The 23991-nt window shown below is 35.9% G+C and overlaps 1 protein-coding gene across 2 annotated transcripts in view; it reads right to left on the bottom strand.

Moving 5' to 3' along the window:
- Positions 1 to 18418, bottom strand: part of LOC106068606 (contactin-3-like) — a 43301-nt gene extending 24883 nt beyond the window's left edge. Inside the window, exons 1-9 of one of the 2 annotated variants that reach the window (XR_008773568.1) lie at positions 18127 to 18418; positions 9467 to 9952; positions 7813 to 7993; positions 5381 to 5544; positions 4003 to 4110; positions 2590 to 2767; positions 1492 to 1567; positions 639 to 732; positions 116 to 211 (exon numbers count right to left, since the gene is read on the bottom strand). Coding sequence is in view for 1 of the 2 variants with exons in the window: in XM_056003645.1 (XP_055859620.1) it covers positions 116 to 211; positions 639 to 732; positions 1492 to 1567; positions 2590 to 2767; positions 4003 to 4110; positions 5381 to 5544; positions 7813 to 7993; positions 9467 to 9554 (985 nt within the window). In the remaining variant the exon portion in view is untranslated. The remainder of the gene's footprint in view (positions 1 to 115; positions 212 to 638; positions 733 to 1491; positions 1568 to 2589; positions 2768 to 4002; positions 4111 to 5380; positions 5545 to 7812; positions 7994 to 9466; positions 9953 to 18126) is intronic. The other variant, XM_056003645.1, reaches the window with a different exon arrangement.
- Positions 18419 to 23991: the final 5573 nt, after the last annotated feature.

Genomic DNA, 23991 nt, shown 5'->3' on the forward strand with positions numbered 1-23991 from the left:
ATAGATTATAGAAGAACTTATGTCATTGATACAGAAGCAAAAGCTTATGAGATGTATCTGGTATGGTCTCCACAACTGTAAACAGAAAGTTGAATTATGTTAAATTTGTGTGTACCTGTATTGTGAGGTGGTGCGTGACAGGTCAATTCTTTACCCATATACATGGTGGCTTGGACCTCACTTTGCTGTACATTAGAAAACTGGTCGATATCTGGGTGACAGAAAGATTTTATTTTAACTAATTATGCTTAAAGCATGCCATCATTTACCTAGGCTCATTTATAAAACCCTATATCCTAACACCTACAGATAGATTTTAGTTAGATATCTAGAAATTCGCTATCCCAATTTCAGAAATGTAAGTCTCGGGGAAAATCTTACTTTTGGATTGCGGGTTTTAACAAACTATTAGAGACTAGGCAGCCTCGTAACTTCATTCACAAAATATATAACGATATTTTCTGATTATTATTTTTTTCACAAATTAACGAAACAATAATCAATTTCAATATAAATTTTACGCTATAGTTCACCCAGAGTCACTATGGCTTATTTCATACACTATGGTTTGCTATGGTTCATTTCCCTATGGTTCACTAAGAATCACGAATCCGAAATCATCAGTGCTTTGTACTCACACCCAAAGCTGAGCTCTATGTAACGTGACACTGCTGTTCCCAGCTTGTTCGACACAACACACGAGTACCAGCTAGAGTCTGTAAAGGGGTCCGGCTGAAAATTGTTTGGAACAGAAACATAAAATTATTTGTAAACTAATTAAACATGCAAACTTTAATCTACAGAAAATTCAGGAATTGATGGGCGCATGTATATATATATATATATATATATATAGAGAGAGAGAGAGAGAGGGAGGAAGGGAGGGAGAGAGGGGGAGGGAGACGGTGTTCAGAGAACCCAAGAGGAAGGGATATAAATAAAAATATATCTTGTAGTATTTAGTTTATATATTTTATAGTAGCAGTAATTTTACAATTATTCTTGATCTTCAGAAGCGCACACCATAGTGAAATACTTATGACAAACATTACTAGACATTTTGTTAGAATATCTGACATATTCATTATCTATTAATGAATAAGATTTTAACAACATTGCTTGTTACTTCTGTCTTAGAAGTTGAACTATATTCATAATAGTGGATACAGGAGCCAATAAAACTACTTTGATTTCATATTGAATACTTCGTATGGTTGGTTGGTTACTCGCCGTCCTACCGAATTTTGTATCCTCCAGCGAAAATCACAGCAGGCGTAAGATTGTCAAACGTCTTATGTACCATTGTTTACAAAAGGTTACAATGAGGTTACTGCACATTCAGCCCAGCCAACGTCTAAATTGACTTTTACATCTAAATAAAAAAAGATTTAAAAAACAAATAAACTTGTCCGCAGTTGCTCTGTCTGGTAATGTACTTGATTCCAAAAGAATAAGGACGATGGAACAGTGTATCGTCTGGTGAATACTCACGTTTATAATGACAAGTCTTCCGCTTGTAATGGTGACGCGGCTATTGGTTGCTGACGTCACTTCCTCTTCGACATTCCTATAACAAACATCAAAATAATATTGAAATATATTTATATATTTATGAATATTAAATGTGTAAAAAAAATATACTTAAACTGTTTTACCGAAATTGATGTGAGCAGCTCAATTACAATGCCCAGTAAGTGAGTTATGATAAAGGTATTTCACTTTAAAAACAAACCATCACCTTATAAGTTAACACAAAGAATGAGCTAACAAAAATATATTTAAAGACAAAAAATACTTTAAAGCAATGATTATAGTTACAGTTATCAAGGTCCATGATTGTAGTTACAGTTATCAAGGTCCATGATTGTAGTTACAGTTATCAAGGTCCATGATTGTAGTTACAGTTATCAAGGTCCATGATTGTAGTTACAGTTATCAAGGTCCATGATTGTAGTTACAGTTATCAAGGTCCATCCACCACCTTAGCATTAAAGCTTGGTGTAAAGTGTTGGTATAATCGTAATATTTTTTCCTTTAATTCAGGTTAATATTTTGATTGAGTACTTTCAAACACAGGTATGTCTACCCCCAAACATTCATACCTAGTCTTCTTTTAGCTTTTTCTTCTCGCTTTTCCTCTCTCTCTCTCTTTCTTCCTCTCTCTCTCTCTTTGTCTCTGCCAGTCTCTCAGTGGTTCTCTTCTTATCTTTCTCTTAACATCTTGCTTTTATTCTCTCTCTCTCTCCTTCTTTCTCTCTCTCCTCCACCCCTCCATCCCTCCTGCGCTCTCTCTCTCTCTCTCACACCTTCTCTTTCTCTTTCCATATCTTTCTTCCCCTCTCTCTTCTACTCGCTCTGTCTCCCTCCCTCCCTCCCTCTCTCTCTCTCTCTCTCTCTCTCACCTTTCTAAGCACAAGCTCATACCAAAGTAAGGCACTTGGGGGGGGGGGGGGTAGGGGTGGCAGGATATTTCGAGCTATACATTTTTTGTAGCTAAGTTTAAGAGACATTAATAAAAGTATATACATATATATATATATATAAACAACACATCATATAACATAAATGCCTTCATTGTTCACATCTTACTGGTTGGCTCTTCTCTTGAACCACTTAAACGTTGGCCTTGGGTTACCCGTGGCCACACAGTCCAGTATCACCTTAGTCGTTTGACCATCAACTCTGTAGAACACAGTGTCCGGAGACAGGTATGTGATGTTTGGTCCAGTCTCCCACAGGTTCGGATCCGTAATATTAGTGCCGTACGCTGTTTGATGTAAGAAAGTCTAGACATAGTCGGATTTATTTTTAGTTCTTTATTGTTAACGTTAATTAAATAATATATAATTAACTGATAGTATCATAAATATTATATATTTCATAAGACTAAGACTAAGACTAAGACTGCTTTATTGATCCTTACGGAAATTTGTTGTGATTACAAGGACTCGTTTCTCATATAAAGACAGCACAATAGAAAAATACACATAAATACAACAGACAACATAAAGAGTTCATTCAGCGACTACAAACAGGTATCTTGGTGCATTTCATGTTCCCTGATCAATGAGTGGCGGTGATAGAGTCTGACCGAGTGAGGTACGAACGAGAGTTTTTGTACCGCTCCGTTCTTGTTTTGATTGACAGCAGTCGCCCACTTCGCGACGACCTGGCGTAGTTCTGATGGAGCGGGTGGCCGTTGTCTTCCAAGATTTTTTCGATTTTTCTTAGGCACGTTTGTTCAAAAAGTTCCTTTAAATGTGGTAATGTTGTGAGTGTAATTTTTTTTGATGCTTTTTTAATGATGTTTTCTAGACGTTGCAACAGTTTAGATGAGGCGTTGCCTTGCCAACAACTTATTCCGTATGTTAGCAGATTTTGTACAGTCGCGCCGTAAAATGTCTCAAGGATCTTCTTGTTTAATTTAAAACTGTTGAGTTTGTATAAAAAAAAGAGTCGCTGGGCTGTTTTCTTTGTCAGAGTTCCAAGGTGGTCTTCCCATGAAAGCTTGTTGTTGATGATAACGCCTAGATATTTATATGCCTTTACTTGTTCTATAGATGTAGTGTTTATTTGCAGTTCACGTATAGTTGTTTTTTCTTTCTAAAATCTATTACAAGTTCTTTAGTTTTTGTTACATTCAGTTCTAGAAAGTTGTCGGTGCACCAGTTTGTAAACTCTTCTATCGAGCTTCGATACTGAGTTTCGTCTCCTGAAATAAGACCGACTATGGCAGTATAAATATCATATATATCATAAATATCATATATCATAAAGATCATATATAGCTGCCTGGTCGTGCTGTTTGCGCGCTGGACTGTCATTCGGACTTATCGATGGTCCCGGGTTCAAACCCTGCCCGCTCCCATCCCCCAACGTTATGCGGGAGGTTTGGACTAGGAAGGAAATTATCCTCAACTCTGAAGGAACATCCGAAATATGGAAAACATTTTACAAACAAACATTTTACAAACAAACAAACATTAAATAGCCAATTCTTACAAAAGTCTCTCTTGAGTTGATCCAGTTTCCAAGCGTCAGCTCTGTTCATCTGACAAATGTATGACATTGCATCTGTTAACTTCCCCCAGGACCAGGTGAATTCAGATCCTTTGGCATATAATGAAAAACCTTTTAATTATATAATGTCTTGATTTTTTTTCTTTGTAAATTGTAAAATAATTTTGTTAAAGTAACTTATTTGCTGTTTTTTTTTTAGAATTTGGTTTGCAAGATCACAATAGTTAAAATTCCAGTTATTTAAGAAATAAAAAGTGTTATGATAAAATCTATTTCCGAAACAAAAGATGTTCTTTTCCATCAAAAGTGCTTTTGCTCCATAATGGACATACAGGTTCAAAGCGTCTTATCAAATGTGCAGGCTATATCATTCAAAAGGACTAAGGCACCCACTAAGTCATATTGTTATAGCAAGAATATCCTTCAAGAGTCACTAGAGAACAAGTATTTAGATCAAGAAGGTCAAGGGAGGAGCATTAAAATCTCAATCTCAGGTTTATTAGAAGATGAGAATGTAGATAATCCTTTAAGGGCGGCAACAAGAAAAACCAGATATTTCCAGAGACCAAAAGATCAAGACAGAAGTCTCAAAAGATCAATACAGATGTCTCAAGAGATCAAAACAGATGTCTCAAGAGATCAAGACAGAGGTCTCAAAAGATCAAGACAGAGGTCTCAAAAGATCAAGACAGATCTCTTAGGAGATCAAGACACATACAGATGTCTCAAGAGATCAAAACAGATGTCTCAAGAGATCAAGACAGAAGTCTCAAAAGATCAAGACAGATGTCTCAAAAGATCAAGACAGATGTCTCAAAAGATCAAGACAGATATTTCAAGAGATCAAGACAGATATCTCAAAAGATCAAAACAGATGTCTCAAAAGATCAAGACAGATATTTCAAGAGATCAAGACAGAGGTCTCAAAAGATCAAGACAGATGTCTCAAAAGATCAAGACAGATATTTCAAGAGATCAAGACAGAGGTCTCAAAAGATCAAAACAGATGTCCCAAAAGATCAAGACAGATGCCTCAAGATATCAAGACATATGTCTCAAGAGATCAAGACAGATGTCTCAAGAGACCAAGACTGATGTATTGAAAGAGAATGGAAAAATGTCAGCAACATTCTAAAAAACTTGAAGAGCTTTAGGAAGGGCAGGGTGCGAAGTCGGCGTCAGAACGACAGATAGTGCTTATACATTTTGTTTAATAATCACCGTTAATATATACGTTAACAGAGTACAGCAAAGTTTATGTTCAAAATTTAGATTTTTTGTCAGCTTTGCATTACCAGCATAAAGAACAAATACGATAAAATCAACATGCGTGTTTTATTAATTTTAAATCCTCACTAACCTATGTACTTATAAACGATAACTTTGCTATCCATGATTTGATCCGCTGCTTCACTGATTCGTGACTCGCTCGAAAGGAAAAAATCTTTGCTAATAATTGTTCCATCTGAATCCCAGATCAAAGTTCCCGAGCTGTCACTGTAGCCACTGGTCAGCCAGCCTGACCTATAAAAGTTTTTTTTAGTTATATATGACCAAAATGTAACATCTAAAAAATATTTAAAAAATCAAATCATCCATTAAAAAGCTTTTTGATTCAAATTTAGTACACGTTATTTCTCCCCCTTCCAATTCTCGGATCAATTTGATATTCCACGTAATTATTTATTTTACCAGACAAAAACAAGAATAAAAAAAAAACTATTGATAATTTATTATTTTGCATCTCGAACGAGGAAAAGAAATAGTACTTAACTGATAAGATGGTATCAGATGAATTAACGTGTACAAACTTTATACCAGAGTTGATGAAGATTTGAAAATATTTCCAATTATACATATTTTGTTATTGCTGTTCTAGATCAGTTACAAATTAATTTCACGACTGAGTCAAAATAATTGGTACATTTACACTTAATATAAGCTCAAACTTTATTTTATTTAAAAAAAAAGTTGTTTTTTTTTTTTACATTTTACATGTTTGTTGCATTTCATTCCCAAAGATACAAATATCTATCGAATTTCTCGAAAAATCGTTCAAATTGTTTTCAAAATAAGTGTCCACCCTTCTAGCTTCTAACCATCTAGTTTACATTCATCATGAGTTTGCAATCTAATACGCCAAATTGTAATAATCATTATATTTATATATATAAATATAGTGTTTTTGGGGGAAAAAACGTATCTAAGGGAAAAACTCCACACTTACAACTTTATCTCTCAATAATGTAGATGTTATTTTCCTTATTAGATATCATACAAAATAATTTAAAAAAAAGTAAAGTTCCCCTTTCAGACCTTCCGATCTACGGGGCAGATGATATAACGGTCATCTGGTTCTGTGGCCCACGGTTAACGAGGATGTCATGTGGCCAGCACAACGACCAATCGCCATTACTTTTCCCCAACTAATGTCAGGTACCCATTAGACTTAGAGGCGCCCAAAGATCCCGAAATAAAAAATCCCAGTCTTCACCAGGATTTGAACCGGGTACCCCTGTTTGGAAACAAGAGCTTTACCTTTCAGCCACCGCGCCTAAAACAAAATAATTAATAACTAATAATTGATGGACTAAAGGGATAATTTTTTTTTAATGAATTATGTTTTTTTTTAGGTAAAAAAAAATTATTTAAAGTTTCAACTTCATTCGTAAATGAGAAATAACACGTTTAATTATCTAATGGCACAAATCCCTAAATATTTGAATTTTCCGTGAATACAGAAGTATTAATTTCTCTTATTGGTATCAAACAAAATAATTAATTACCAGAAATTAAATGACTAACTAGTTAATTTTTTTTTATTGATTAATGTCTTGTCTATGCCAATGAATTATTGATCAAAGTTTCAACTTTGAATACTGAAGAACTAATTTCTCTTATCGGTATCAAACAAAATAATTAATTACCAGTAATTAAATGACTAATTAGTTAACTTTTTTTTATTGATTAATGTCTTGTCTATGCCAATGAGTAATTGAGCATAGTTTCAGCTTGATTATTCGAGAAAGGGTGTAGGAGAAATAACGTGTACAAATTTTGACCAGACACTTTGCCAGACAGACAGACAGACAGAGTGAGTTGATATAAGCTTTGTAAAATGGCTACATATAGAGCACGTCCTGATTTTCGGGTCACTTTAACCAAAGAGATCAAGTTACATTTATACGAATTGCATTGCCTTGAGAGCTTAGCTTATAATTATCTAAATGTGCAACGCTATATACAAATATTAAACCATTCAAAATGATAGTGGAAAGCAAGGCCGGACAAGTTTCAACTTCATTCGTGAATGGACCCCCGCACTTTCATATGCCTTGCGATAATGTTAGGTGTAAGTAATTAAATTAAACCATTATAACTTTTATATAATAACAGGGTTTCCGTGGCCTCCTGATTTTCCAGGGCCTCATGGAAATCTCAAATAATTGCAAATATGTCAAAAAGTCCCGGAAATAAACTTAAAGTATTAAAATCTCTTAAAAACTCATAAAAATATTCTGAAACATAGACAAAACTATCATTTTGGGGTGCTAATCCTACGTGCGATGAAAAAAATGCCTTTTCAGCTTTCATTTAATAAAAATTCATTGCAAAGAGGATTGTCTTTTCTAATACAAATTCTTAATTTTGATATTATGCTTAGACCTATCCCTACCCAGACTAGGCCCCGCGCAATCCGTTTCGCATAGGGCCCCCGCAATCCTTAGGGCTGACCGTGGTGGAAATTATCATAAACCAATGTTTGATTGGATACATATGAGCAGAACTAGCCTTGAGGTATCATGCGTTGTCAACCAGTTCTGAATAAACGTGTGCTCGTCTGCGGAGCTGACTCTAAGAAGCGACGACATGCCCTGGTCACAAGCGATAGCCGCTTCCTGCTGCGTTCTGCGTGGATGAAAGACGAAGCTGTAGCAGAAGTCTGAGAATTCAAACCAGCCATCCGGGCAATCTAGGCAAAGGGAGATAAGAGGAGAGACATGAGGACAGAAATGTAATCTTACCATATCGAAGAAAAAATTGAAACAAGGATTTAAAGGTTACATTAGCTTCATATGTAACTAGTTCGTTGTCTCATTAGTTCGTTGTGTGACTAGTTCGTTGTGTGACTAGTTCGTTTAGTGACTAGTTCGTTGTCTCATTAGTTCGTTGTGTGACTAGTTCGTTGTGTGACTAGTTCGTTTAGTGACTAGTTCGTTGTGTGACTAGTTCGTTTAGTGACTAGTTCGTTGTCTCATTAGTTCGTTGTGTGACTAGTTCGTTGTGTGACTAGTTCGTTTAGTGACTAGTTCGTTGTGTGACTAGTTCGTTTAGTGACTAGTTCGTTGTCTCATTAGTTCGTTGTGTGACTAGTTCGTTGTGTGACTAGTTCGTTTAGTGACTAGTTCGTTGTGTGACTAGTTCGTTTAGTGACTAGTTCGTTGTCTCATTAGTTCGTTGTGTGACTAGTTCGTTGTGTGACTAGTTCGTTGTGTGACTAGTTCGTTGTGTGACTAGTTCGTTGTGTGACTAGTTCGTTGTGTGACTAGTTCGTTTAGTGACTAGTTCGTTTAGTGACTAGTTCGTTGTGTGACTAGTTCGTTGTGTGACTAGTTTGTTGTGTGACTAGTTCGTTTAGTGACTAGTTCGTTTAGTGACTAGTTCGTTGTGTGACTAGTTTGTTGTGTGACTAGTTCGTTTAGTGACTAGTTCGTTGTCCGTTCCTTTGATGAATTCGTTGTATGTTTAGTTTGTTGTCTGTTTAGTTATTTGTCTGACTAGTTCGTTGTCTGACTAGTTCGTTGTCTGTTAAATCACTTGTGTGACTAGTTCGTGGTGTGACTAGCACCTTATGTGACTGATAACTTTACTTTGTTTGACTCATGACTTTATACTGCAATGCGTCATGAGTCCAACTGAAGTAAGTACTATGTAATAATTATGCTAGCAAAACGTACTGAAGACCAAAGTACTTGCTCGGGGAATAGACACATTTGTTTATAGTCCACTAGCAGCCAAGTTTTAGTTAACTGGTTTGGATATAGTCCACTAGCAGCCAACATTAAATGACTAAGCAGGTTTGGATATAGTCCACTAACAGCCAACATTAAGTGTCTAAGCTGGTTTGGATATAGGTCACTAGCAACCAACATTAATTGACTAAGCTGGTTTGGATATAGTCCACTAGCAGCCCATATATCTGTACAAACTTTTTAAAATTGTATTCTATACTAGCCAAAAATCCCGGTGTTGATTGGGTTAGCTCTAACTCTAAAAGAAAAAAAAATGCTTTCTATTTTCTTGGCTGCAGTTCTTTAAAAAATGTGTAAATAAAATAAGTTTTATTTTATTGTTTTTCTTACTCTTCTAGCAATACTAACAAAGAAATATAAAGCTGATACAGAGTTTTTCTTGTTGGACTATTCAACCTTTAGACAATTCCTACCTTGAAATTGTGTAGCTTCGCAAATCAACATTATCTGAAGACACGTGACCAACAAGCAGCGAAGCATCGTGCTCTGAAACAGTCTCATCGTCCGTTTCTGTTAGCACAATGTCTTGTAGCACTGTTTCTCGTGGAACTGTCTCTTGTAGCACTGTGCCCCCTAGCACTGTGCCTTGTTGCACCGCGTCCCCTAGCACTGTGTGTCGTAGCACTGTGTCTCTAAGCACTGTGTGTCGTAGCACTGTGTCTCTTAGCACTGTGTGTCGTAACACTGTGTCTCTTAGCACTGTGTGTCGTAGCACTGTGTCTCTTAGCACTGTGTGTCGAATCACTGTGTCTCTTAGCACTGTGTGTCGGAACACTGTGTCTCTTAGCACTGTGTGTCTTAGCACTGTGTCTCAAAGTATTGTGCCTGATAGTTTGTTTTTCTTGTAATTACGTTTTCGAATGGAGTTTTGTTCATCTCTAAGGCCCCAATACGAAGCCCTAAACACATCAAAAGAAGTTTAATTAAACATAATGTATTTGTTATTCAATGCAATGAGTTTTAATATTAATAAAAATTTTAAAGTCAGTATTTCACAAATACCCTGCATGGAGTTATATTGGGTGGCTTTTTAGGAGATGAAAAGTAATTTTAGACCCTTCTTGTTATTGTAATTCTGGCAGACGATAGGATTATATTTAGATTTCATTTTTATCCCTCTTGTTTGTACGTTTTATTGTGAGCAGATCTTTTATGTTAAAAAAAAATCAAGACCTAGTGGTCTTCAACCCTTTTTAACGTAACGCCCCTGTGAAGAAACAAGTCCTTTTACGTTTAAAGTGTCTTTTTAATTGTGGAACATTTTAACAAATACATATATATACACAGCAACGTTATGTACAGATCTCCTGCTTCACTCGCTGACCTTTCTCTCTCTCGTGTTTACACACTAGTCACTTTCCCCCAAGTCCCCTAACTCTCGATACTCAACACTTGACCGTGTGTCACGGTTGACCACACAGCAACCGTGTCACCACAGTCCTCCCAGGGCAGAGAAAAAATTTTGATCGTATCAAAATTTCATGAACCGAATAGTTTGGGTGTACATTAATAATGTTTAGCATCGACAAGAAAAAAAAAACAATGACATGTAATACAATGGCATCTTCAATTATGAGAGAACTGATAATGCCTATGACGACAAATAAATTTTCAATAATATGTTATTGCAAGGGACATTTCCAATTGAACTATCGCAGAAAGCTTTCCTGTTATATTATACAATCTTATATAAAAAAAAAAATACACGCATTTAGTTTTTTCTCTGTAACAATAATCTTTTGAATGCCAACATTGTCAGTTGAAAAATGCACAATTAGTTCATACTTTATGTTACATCAAAATATCTTCCAAATTAAGGGAATTGTTTACTTTGTGTTTCTTTCATATCAGTTCCTACATGGACATCTATGACTACAATCAATGCAACAAACTTAAAAACTAAATTGTAGTACAACTTTCACATCTCTGAATGAAATAAAAAAAAATTCAGAAGTGTAATGTTCATTCAATTTTGACAAGACAAATTTTAAAGTTATCATACAAGTTATTTGTTAATTTTCTCATCATCTGATTAATGAATTAACCTAAGTCGAGCGTCCCTAGACATTATCTGCTTCCTCTATTGGTTCCATCACCATTACTCTACAACTGTCTTGCGTGTCTTGATTAGCGTTTGTTGAAAGAGTAAATGGTCTGGGCATGTACAGCTTCAGCATATTGATGTGAAATACTTTGTCTCGGCCTCTGATGTTTATGCTGTAGTCGACCTTCGAAATCACCTTTGTGGCTTGGAATGGGCCCTGCCATTTTATAAATAGCTGGTTATTTCTGTCAGGCAGCAGAACCATGACATTATCACCAACTTGTAGTGTTCTCAACTTTCGCCCCTGATTTAACTTTCTCAATAGTTCTGGTTTCTCTCTGTTTGTTTGCTTTTGGACAGTTTCGCATGCTTTGATTATATTTTGTCTTGTCTTGATGACAAGATCGTATCCTGTGTGTACGTCATGTTCTATGTTCCTATTTACTAGAAAGTCTCTGTATAGTGACATGGGTCCCCTAACAGGTGAGCCATAGAGCATCTCGAATGGTGAGAAGCCCGTTGTTGTGTGTGTTACTTCTCTGTAGGCGAACAGTATGGGGTTGATCAGCTTGTCCCAGTCTGTTGGGTTGTCCTGTGCTACTTTGTTCAGCATTGTTTTCAGCGTTGAATTCAGGCGTTCGCACATCCCATTTGTTTGGGGGTGAAAACGGGCAGCAAATTGTTGTTTAATATTCAGAGTTTTGCAAAACTGTGCGAATTCATTTGATTTAAACTGGGTGCCTTGATCACTCAGTATTATGCGAGGGTAACCTGTTCTTGCAAATATTGCTGTAAGTGCGTCTCCGACATCTTCGGAAGAAATTCTTTTCAATGGTATTGCTTCTGGAAACCGTGTGCACATGTCTACAACAGTCAATATGTAGCGATGGCCTCTTCCGGATATTACTGGCATTGGTCCAATAATATCTACGGCTATCTTTTCAAATGGCATTTCACTTAAGTCTGTTGTTTGTATTGGAGCTTGCATATATGTTCCCTTTGCTCCATGTATTTGGCAAATATGGCAAGATTTTATGTAGGCCTTGACTTCTTGCGTAATTCTAGGCCAAAAAAATTCATTCAAGATTCTATTCAATGTTCTCTTTACTCCCATATGTCCGGCAAACGGGGTGTCATGTGCAAGCTTTAAAATTGTTTCTCTATACTTCTTTGGAACTAGCAATTGTTGTGTCTTGCCTGCTTTCAGATGAATTTCTCTCACATAGGCACCATCTTCGCCTATCTTTATTAACCCTCGTCTTGGTGGAGCTTCACTTTCTATGAGTTTTATTAGATCTGGGTCATTTTTCTGTTCACTGACAAATTTTTCTGTTTTAATGTGTAGTGGGTCTTGACTTTCTGTGGAGATTTCATTCGGGTTGTTCACTTGATTATGGCTTCTCATATCGCTATTTTCTGTTTCTGTATTTTCATTTTCATTGTTATAAGGGACTTGTATGTTATCGTTTGTATTTAGCACTTCTTCTGCTTTCTTCTGAGCTCTTGTAGTAACCATGGAACATTTCTGTGTGTATTTTTCTTTCCACTTGTTCAATTCTTCTACTGTGCAAGGTTTAGAGCCTTTGATACAGCCAATGATAAGACCAATGTTGTCAGGCTTATTGTCTAGTACTAAAGCCTCATGCCAACCACTGATGAACGGTGTGTGTATGTTGATACGTGCTACCAGATGTGTAGTTACTTGACCCGTGTAACCAACACAGTCTTGTCTTCTTCCGGTGTACTCTTGTGGGTTGACGTATTCTTTTGCGACTAAGATTGCAGTTGCACCTGTATCGTACAGTACGTTGGTCATTTGTTCTCCCACAAAGCCTGGGTATACCTGCAGTTTATTAGTGTGTTTGGCAGCAAATGCTCTATCTCTGGGTCTGTTGTTCCAAACTCTATTGCGTCGGTTGTAGAAGCAAGTGTCTGTAATGTGGTTTGTTCTACCGCAAATTTGACATTGGAAACGAACCTTTTGCTGGTTACGTCGGTATTCTCGTTCCTTGTAGGTATATGTTGGGCTCTTATCTTCATCTTTCCCTCTTCTATATGTATATGTTGGGCTCTTAGCTGTGTCTTTCTTATATGTATATGTTGGGCTCCTATCTGCGTTCTCTCTTCGATCTCTATATGTTGGACTCATTTCTTCATCTTTCTCTCTTCGAGGTCTATATTTTGGGCTTATGTCGATATCTTTCTCTCTTCTTCCTGTATATGGTGGGCTCTTGTCAGCGTTCTCTCTTCTATATAGAGGGCTTGGAGTCCGCATTATTGCAGCGTTGTTCACCATACAAGCTGATGCCGCAGTTGGGTTCTCTCTAGCTAACACTTCCCTTGGGTGTGCAGCCTTATACTGCCTTAGTTGTGCTATCAGGCTGCTGATGGTCTTTGGCTCTCGCTCCGTGACGTATGTTTTCACATTATTATTGTAAGCTTCCATCACAGCGTCCATTATGATGTGTTCTCTGAGGGTTTCATATTTGTGATCCACTTTTGACAGGTCTACCCATCGATCGAAGTATATCGACATGTTGGTGACGAATATTTGAGGATCGTCGTTCGCCAGAGGTGTCGACTCTTTCAATCTCCTTCTGTATTCGTAACTTGTGGAGCCAAACTGTCTCAGCAACGCCTCCTTCACGGCCACGTACTCTTTTCTTTCTTCATCTCTCATTTGAAGACAGATGTTGATGGCTCTACCTTTTAAGCGCCCCATGAGGCTTCTTGCCCATTCTGTCTGTGGGAGGTTGCATGATGTTGCTATATCCTCAAATCTCAGTAGATATGAGTCAATGCACTCATTCTGGCTCTCGTCAAATGGAGACATTCTGTCTAATTGTTTGTATTTGTCAAAGTGTTCCTCCTTTTCATTTTGCTGTTCTTTGTCTTTTTTTTCTTTAAGTTTTAGTTCTAGTTGTAAAATTTCCTTCCTTCTACTATCTTCTTCTTTCTTTTTGGATTCTTCTAGTTGTAAGAGTTCCTTCCTTCTACTATCTTCTTCTTTCTTTTTGGCTTCTTCCCTATTAAATCTCCTTTCTTCCCTTTCTTCCTCCTGTATTATTTTTAGTGTAATGAACTTTTCCAGTTCTTCGCCTTGCAGGCCATTTTCCTTGCCCGCATCTCTAAATATTTTGTACATCGACATTTCCACTTACTTGTGCCTCGTCGTGTCTCGTCGGGGTCGCCAGTTGTGAAGAAACAAGTCCTTTTACGTTTAAAGTGTCTTTTTAATTGTGGAACATTTTAACAAATACATATATATACACAGCAACGTTATGTACAGATCTCCTGCTTCACTCGCTGACCTTTCTCTCTCTCGTGTTTACACACTAGTCACTTTCCCCCAAGTCCCCTAACTCTCGATACTCAACACTTGACCGTGTGTCACGGTTGACCACACAGCAACCGTGTCACCACAGCCCCCTTTTCGTATTTTTTCTTTAAAAAAATCGCCAGCCCTTTCCTCTAAGAAAAACATTTATAAAGAAGAGTGAGAAGGCAAATTTGAACAAAATGTCATTTATTTATTATTTTTATGCTGTCAATAACACTTATTCCGCATGGCAGACGACCACATGCCAAAGGCAATCTTCTTTGAACGGAGTTACTGAGGTGCCTCCCGTAAGCGCTATAAAGATCCACTCAGGCGCCATTTTGTCCTCAATGGCATAGAGGAAAGTATCTGGCAGCATTCTTTGGCAGCAGATGGCCTCTGAGAGAAATAGTTGGAGAGCTCTCACAAAAGCCTCTGGACAAATATTTGAAACTCAAAGAAAAGCCATTATTGAAGACAGGCGCAAAAGACAGAAAGAAAACTTAAATAGACCGCCAGCAGACAACGGATTTGTCTGCACAAACTTCGGTAATATATGCAGGTCTCAACTGGGTTTACGTAGTTATGTGAAACACTTAACTCATCCTTAATCTTCGGAATCAAAGGCACTGCCAATATTATCATTATACACAAATTATGTCAAATAATTAGGAGTGATTACACACAAAAATTAATCTCATTGTCATGACTTTCTTTCAAATCCTAAGAATAGTCCCCTTTTAAATTGTTGAATATTAGGGCCAACTGTTTTCAGGTTTAATTGTAAATTTAGTTTTATTTTTAGTATAAACATTAGTATTGCTTAATTCGCTACAAATGAAATTAAGCTTATGGGAACCATTGTGCCCCCTGCAGTCTGACGATATTAGAAACTTCAAGCTTTAATCTAGCCAAAGCAATGTGAAGGTCTCTTGTAGTGGCTACATCCAGTCTATTTCTTTGCTTATTCTTTAAGTTTGTTACGCACTAAATCTAGGTTTACCATGTATGTAGAAGGAAAAGCTAAAACATAATTACATTTTCAACCAAAGTTTTGGAATTTTACTGAAACATTCAATTGCAGCCATATATCTGTTGTGTCTCCTATTTTAACATTCTTTTTAGTGAAGACATAATTGTGTAAATCTATTTTTTCCTGTAACTCAATTTGAACATCAGTAACAGATGTTTAATATTGTCATTTATATTTATGTTTTATATTTATTTACATCCTAGAAGCGTATCGTCATTTCTTCATAGAGCATTGTTATGTGAATTGCATAGATATCGATGTCCTTAGGCAGTAATTCATTTGTCAACAAACAAGTTATGTGAGATTATAAAACTGCTTAAAATAGACTTAATATCTCGAGAAAAGAAAAGCTGATATATTCAATGACTGTACATTTCTTTCCTACCAGTTGGAGGTTGGTTCAGTCATTTGCGTAAGATGCCTACCGTGTAAAACCATTTTCTTAGCCTGCTTTAAAGTCACCGCCGACCGTTGAATCTTCCTGTTTCTCAAAAAAAAAATTTATTTAAGATCTTAACAAAAGAGCAATAACAACCCACTTTCGAAATCCAGCGAAATTCAGTTTATAACAAGAGTCTAACATTTTTTTCATTATTTGTTTCACAAAACTGTTGAAAGATGAGATTATTTTTGGGCATTTTCGGCATGGGTTTGCATTTTATTTAAACCTTTTATGATTAGATTCAAATAGAAATGAAACTTTTCTTGTGTATTGAGACCGACAAAGTGAATAGTGAATAGATTTGTTCTTTATTCTATATTACTTATGAAGCCATTGTCCAACCATTGATGGTTCCCTACATGCTGTCATAAGTTACATAACTAGACAATTTTGAAATAATATTTCATCACTAACATATGTTTTTTTTTTTTTTTTTTTTTTTAAATATCATAAGACTTAAAAAAAAAGCTATGCATTTTTCTAAGAGGCCACTAGAACACATGCACATCCTTTTTCGTCTTTTTTTGTTTTTAATATTGTTTTAATAGTAGATTTTTATAATTGTTTATGAATATTCTTAAATTTTTGGATATTGCTATATGTTCCTGAAGCCGACTTGGTTTCATAATCTCATCTGAAAATGCGTATTACCTACTTTGTTTATCAAATCATAAAAGTTCATGCGCGCAAGATCCAAGGACACTAGATACCCTACAGTTTTATAATTACAGCAAAAGAGTAAGAATTTAAAAATAGAAAATGGGATTCTCGAACTCAATTTCTAACGTTGTTTCTGTTCTTAAATTAGAAGCAAGTGACCTATAACTTGTCTAAATGTATTTTGCCAGCTTTAATTTTGAAGATTTCTTTTTTATTTGTTTTAATTCAGTGCACCTTTAGTTTCTTCTTTCCCCCTTTATGCTCAGCGCCCCCTTACCCCTCCCCATTGTGCTCAGCGCCCCCTTACCCCTCCCCATTGTGCTCAGCGCCCCCTTACCCCTCCCCATTGTGCTCAGCGCCCCCTTACCCCCCCCCCCCATTGTGCCGCCAGCGATAGCGATAGCGCCCCCGTTGAAGACCAGTGAAATCTAGACTAAAAACAATAAATCTGTGCGTTTTGAAAAAATTTTGCCAATTGTTTTTGCTTAGGGCTATTTCATGCTTTTAGCTTTCTCAATACGCTATGATCCTATAACTTGTCTGGACCAGTTGGTAAGGGGTGGGGGAGAAAGAACGGGGTATCTGAATGATCGCTTTTTAAATGTATTTATAAATAAAATATGAACGACCTGAATACGAACTGGTGAGCTAAAGCCTTCTCAGGCCTCTCAAGCCAACACGGTAACCACTCTGCTAGCAAAGAGCGTATGAACAAGAAAGATTGTATAACTATCTATTGTTTCTGTTTCATGTTTATGTTCACTAATACTCAGACGACGACCTATAAAGGAGACGTATTCAGCTTATACAATATTGCAGTCAAGTACTATTTCTTTCCCTTGTTCGAGATACCGAACACAATAATTAATTACCAATAGTGTATTAACTAGTAGTATTGTCAGGTAAAATTGTATACAATTTCAGCTTGTCCGAGATTGGGTGTAGGGGAAATAAGGTGTACAAACTTTTGACCAGACAGACAGACAAACAGACAGAGTGAGTTGATATAAGGCAATGTAAGCTTTGTGAAAAGCACACAAATTTTACAGTTAGAATGATTTATGAAATAAACAACAAGTAGCAAGTTTTTATTAGAAAACGAACTAGAATTTAAAGTGTAAGGAGCGAAGAGATTTTCATTGCAATGACTGACATGTAAGTCTTACTACGTCTATTGCGCCAAGCTCTTTATCGAACGATTAATTGATTAATCGTAACTTTTTAAAAAATTTTGAATGATTATGAATAGATCTTGATCTTGATTCATTTACGATCACGTATGCAATAATTGTGTACGCGAAGGAGAGCCGCTTTCCCCGACTGGACTACCCCTAGGTAATGTCTGCTTTTTGTCCAATGTGGCCAGCGAAGTGAGTTGGTCATAAGATAAAACATAAATCTGGCAATATTTTGATATATAAGCCTGGATGCTTTAACCTATTACGGAAAAAAAATGTTATTACTGATTTTAACTTAAGACCCAGAGCCAATCCTGTTAAAAGAATGCTGTTATAAAAATGTTTTATAACAGACGACATTTGAAAAGACAATTTAAAAAGCCAATTTTATACTTACGATTCTTCTTGAGGAGTAATTAAGAAAAAGAAAGAATTGAATCACATATACTTTTCTTTTTAAAAAATGATAATAATAATAATATCCAATACGAATTTTGACATTTATCTATTTATTTTATTTATATCAGGTTTCTTTTTTTTAAATAATAATTTTATTATTATCGATTTTCTTTTTATATAAAAAAAATCGTATTTACTAGAAAAAGATTAAGACTTATTAGTATAACATTGATAGTTATACATAAAGTCCAAACAGGTTTTTAAAAGACGCGATGCTAACATTTGGAACTGAAACACAAGACGGAATATCGCCTTCAGTTCAAACCAAAGAGCACCTCTCTGAAAGATATACTCTGTGGTCTTCGTATACCCGTCCAGGTCACGGTAACCGTATGAAAGGGTGGTGGGGGGAGGGGGTAACCTCCCAGGTAATCTTGAAGTGGGGGCGGTCTAGTGTCTCATAAGACCTTTGTTGTCAACATGCTTTCCATATGCACTGGGCGTAGACTTATACAGTGATTAACAAAATTATTGTTTGCTATAAAGAAAAATGTAAAAAAAAAATTACGTTAACAACTGGTTGGGAACAGTAATAAGATTACACTCACATTGTGTTTGCCTTGATTGTAAAAAAAAAAATATAATAATAACAAACTATTCGTAAAGTACATATGTGTATATTTATTGTCAGTAGGCACATTTGGAGGTCTATCCTTGACTTAAACCAGAGGCGGCCCCTAGGGGTGGCGAGTGGGGCATGATAAGAAATTCCCTTAGTTTTGAATCATTCTTTTTCTTTTTTTCTTTATTATCTATGATTTTGGAGGGTTCAAATGTCTATACAAATATATATATATATATATATATAAAATTTGATATTAGAATGGGTGTGGGAGAAAATACGTGTTAAAAATATTTACCAGGTAGACAAAGTGAGTTGATATAAGCGTGTAAATCCATAGGCTTGACAAAACATTTTTATAACTTTAAGTTAAGTTTCTTTAAATGCATTTTTTTGGGGGGATGGAATCTCCAAATTTGTACATGTTTTTTTTTTTTAAATCTACAATGCTGTCAAGAGACAAGGCCAGTAGAGATGCATACTTCTAAATGTGTCACTAGGCAAGAAATAGGTCGTCTGTTGACCTGAGATCCCATGACGTCACTGGGTTTCAATTTCTCGACGTTCATTAGACGCTCAACAAATAATGAGCCACGTAGTTCAATGCAGGTCGTACGAAGCTAATTACACATGTGTTACTGAAAGGGAGGCCTGGGGACCAAAAGGTATGATTAGACACCCACAGCTGAAATAGGATGGGTAGTCGGTCTTAATGATACAGATTCTTTGCAGGAGTTTTCATAATGAAGGCGTTTTTAGGCGTAAAGGCGTTTCCAGATGTAAAGGAGTATTCAAGTGTAAAGGAGTATTCAACCCTGGGGGTCAAAAGGTACGATTAGACACCCACAGCTAAAATAGGATGGTTTGTCGTTCTTAATGATACAGATTCTTTGCAGGAGTTTTCATAATGAAAGCGTTTTTATGTGTAAAGGCGTTTCCAGATGTAAAGGAGTATTCAAATGTAAAGGAGTATTCAAGTGTAAAGGAGTATTTAAGTGTAAAGGAGTATTTAAGTGTAAAGGAGTATTCAAGTGTAAAGAAGCATTCAACTATAAAGGCGTTTTAATGTGTGAAGTCGTATTCAAACGCACACAAAAAGGCGTTTCCATGTCTGACGACATTTGGGGGGTGCATGTCAATGAGGCTATTCCCACAAACTAGCTCATAGATTTGACGGAACAGCGAGGACAGAGAATGTATCATTTATTTAAAAACTTATTCCCACGCTTAGTTTTAGGCACGACACAATATTTAGCTAGTTAGCTTTAAAAACCCTCAGGCCACACAATCATAAATCAATGCTATACAACAGAGAGTCTTCTCTTTCTAGTATTTCAACATTTACAGTTTATATTTCGTTTTCTTTGTTGCATCATAATTTCAACATTATTTTTTTTCAAATTAGATGAGGGCAGAGTGGGACTCAACAGCGATGGGGGGGGGGGGGGCGAAAATATGAAAACATTAACCCTCTCCTTCTTGTGGAGCATGACTTCTTAGAAAACCTGAAATCCGTAAGCACTGCTGAAAAGAGGACGCGTTGGTCCCGGGTTCGAAGTTTGGTAAAGACTGGGATTCTTATTCTCGGGATTTTAAAGGCGCTACTGAGTCCGCCCCCAACTCTAATGGGTACCTGACAAAAGTTGGGGAAAGTGAAGGCGGTTGGTCGTTGTGCTGGCCACTTGACACCCTCTTTAATCGTCAGCCATAGAAACTTATGACCTTTAGATCACAGGGTCTGAAAAGGGCTTATTTACTTTTATTAGCTGGGGAGCGGCTGTGGAAGTTGCATGGGCAGATATCTGAGTGGGCTCACTTTGCTTTGAACTGAACGGCTCGGGGGGCTCTAAATAAGTAAGAGACCAAAGAAGCTTTTTTTTTTTTAAAGTGGCAGTTGTAGAAATATTTATTTCAATATGCGGTCGGAAACTTTGTTCTGAACTATTAGCTCCTCTGCATTATACGATAAACGATCAAACTACAGCGTGAAGCTGTAAAGCTAATCCGTGATGCGTATTCAAAAATGAGAAAGTCTTTACAACTAATTACTATAAATCAAATGTTGAAACCTTAGAGATATATAAATATAGACTGGAAAAAGGAAATAACTTCATGTAACTTGAAAACATGTACATCTATTGTTGTCGGATTTCCGAATTCTGAAAAGTTGCATGATCTTCAGTCTTAGAGATTAAACAAAACTACACAAAATTGCAAGTCACAAATTTTCATGTCATAAAAATCTTTTTTATCGGCCAGTCTATATTTATTTATGTTTATAGTTGAAACATTAAGAATACTTTTAGAAACAAAGTTAGCGATTAATTTGACTGACTATACTAATACACAAAACTAATCCCATAGTTCATATCTGTAGCTATCCCTGACGCAGACATACAGACAAACAAACAGACAGATCCTCGTTTGTCTTTCATAAAAACGCTTTGTATTATTTTAATGATGATAATGTTGTTTCTTAAAAGATGTCTCAAGTTGATGATAATCACAGGGTCAAAAATAACTATTAACATAACTCTTGGTGATAACATTTTTATACTCTTGTTTATGAGCTTTTCAGCTGATAAAGGAAGATCCACGACTACAAACAAGAGGACAATATTCACGTATTCATAAGATCTCATTTTGAGAGTCGTTTACAGTTTTCTGGGTATTTTTTTTGTTTGTTATTAGTCCACTTCTGTCACTATCATGTGTGGTGTGTGTGTGTGTTGTGTGTGTGTGTGTGTGTGTGTTGTGTGTGTGTTGTGTGTGTGTTGTGTGTGTGTGTGTGTGTATGCGGGTTTAACATACTCAGACTGACTGGAAAATTTTGTGTCACGATTTTTTTTTTCAGCGTCACTTTATATATTTTTTTTTATCCTGAAACAAAAATTGCATTAGGTTTAACTCTATTCTCAATTGATTCATTAGTTTGGGTTAACACAGGAGTTCAACAATTGGGCTCAGTGACCTACTGAGAATTTTACCAGCTCGGAATGCAACTACCCCCCACTCTCCCTTCCTCTTTTTTTTTCCCACTTACTAAGCCCATCATTGTAAGTTGTTGAATTCAGGTCAATTTGATATCACTACAAGGTCATTATCTATATATACGTTGTTGTTTTTTTTACTTGGACATTGAAAAAGAAATAGCTGTTTATATCAAACTGTTTACAAGGAGTCCCGAGTCAACATTTAAGTAATCTAACAAAAATACCATAAAAATAGCCCGATATTCAATATCAAATTAATGGAAATGCAGTCATGTTTAGTCTTGGTAGCACGCATTGAAAAGTTTCCATATTAATTTTTGTGTCTATTTTATTTTGATTTACGGACAAAGATATATGAATGAAAGTTTGGGAATGTTTAAGTCTCAACAAAAACAAAAAGATTTACCCTGCTCTCCATGTGGACTGTAAACAACAATGAACAGCAAAGATTGATTGCATAAATATATATTTCAATAATTAAAAGCAAACATGCAGCCCTGTTTAGAAATAAGAAAAGGGAAAGTATACTGCTATATATCAGCCGTAAGTTGCATATAAATGCATCCGCTAATTAATTTTTGTTTAAAAAATGTTTGCGTATATTTCAAAAACAAACATGTACGTTTTGATAAATTATCAGTGCTAGTTACTTTTAGCAAAACATACCTTGCATTTTTTACACTTATTTTACAAACATCATAATAAGTTAAACCAGACCATTTTTTGTCCTTTAAATTTAATGCTTCGATCAATTTACAGTATTAGAACCTTATTATATTTTTCTGTTTTTTTTATGATGTAACTGTATTAGAAACTGTTTCCATATTAATTTTGCATCACAATGATTCATTTTTAGACGACACAACAGCCGTTGCATATATTTTTTAACACGATATAGGCGATGTTTAAATCAAATTTTCAAAAGCGGTTATAGTTTTGGAGATCTGAACATAATAGACAGACGGACAGCACTAATTCATACCATCCAATGTTCATGGGGCAGCAAAACAAAACAAAAAACAAAACAAAAAAAATTAAACAATTAGTGTTGTTGCTAAAAAGTAATGTATTGAATTTGTCAAATCGAGTTTATTACTATATGTATATTCTGTCATACAACAGACAATCATTTATTTCATTTTTATCGCTCAAATAAAGGGTCTACGGTTTTTTAATAACAAAGTTTATATGGCCCGAGTACTAGGTTCAACATAGATCTAGATTGGTGTAAAAAAGAACAATGAAAGGTATATCGACCCCGTGACCAGTAGACTGAAAGGAATGGTGTCTAGTTGGTATGAATTAGGACGAACAATTGAAGAATAAACGTTTATGATTTTTGAAAGGTTTTGTTTTCCAATTTTCTAATACCAATAGCTGAATCAACAAGAGGCTGTAAAAGTTGACACGGTCAAAAGGTTAAAGGTCTAAAAAGTCTCGAGAAATGTTTTTATGATTTTTTTTTCGCATTTTTTTTAGCTATCGAGAATAAAGCGAGACTTTTGTTCTTCTAAGTTTCATTTCTAAGTCTGAGTAGCGAGGAATTTCAAAATATAGAGCCGGGGGTGGCAGAGTAGTAAAGCGCTTTTGAATGGTCTATGGTTCGAATCCCGGTGTAGACTGTTTTTTTTTTAACTCGGAAATCTTAGGACTCTCAGGTTACCTAATAGGGATAGTGGAGGTGATTGGTCCTTGTGCTGGCCACATGACACTCTCTTTAACTTTAACCGTTAGCCAGAGAAACAAATGAAAATTTTGTGGAGAAAAAAATAATTAATTACATGAAAACAACAACAGAAAAAAAACTACTAGTTTCATTGTTATTTTGGAAGAGTTTTAGATTCCATTTGTATATAAAAGTATCACGTGGGATACGCGTTACGATTGTTTGAGATAGTAAACAGGAAGTTGTTTACATTCTAGTAGCTTCTAGTGTCTACACAGAAGAATACATTAATTAAAGGGAGATAATTGTTTCCCGGTACCAGAAAATTATAGAATTTTACATTTCTGGGTTTTGGAACCTATTTATATGTGAGACTAGCTTATATCGGGGTCTATTAAGATCACATGTCCTAAGCTTTAGGTCTGCTTTTGTACATTTATTATTGAATTAACCTGAGTGATTAGCCTGAGTTCACGTGTGTCAGCTGAAACTACACTTAACCCTATCGCTCCGCCAATAGGTTTATAACAATAATAATGTTATAACCTGCTCCCACGCCGACACTGGGACACCATTCAAGAC

Source organism: Biomphalaria glabrata, chromosome 11 (assembly GCF_947242115.1).
Source record: "Biomphalaria glabrata chromosome 11, xgBioGlab47.1, whole genome shotgun sequence".
Classification (NCBI taxonomy): Eukaryota; Metazoa; Mollusca; class Gastropoda; family Planorbidae; genus Biomphalaria; species Biomphalaria glabrata.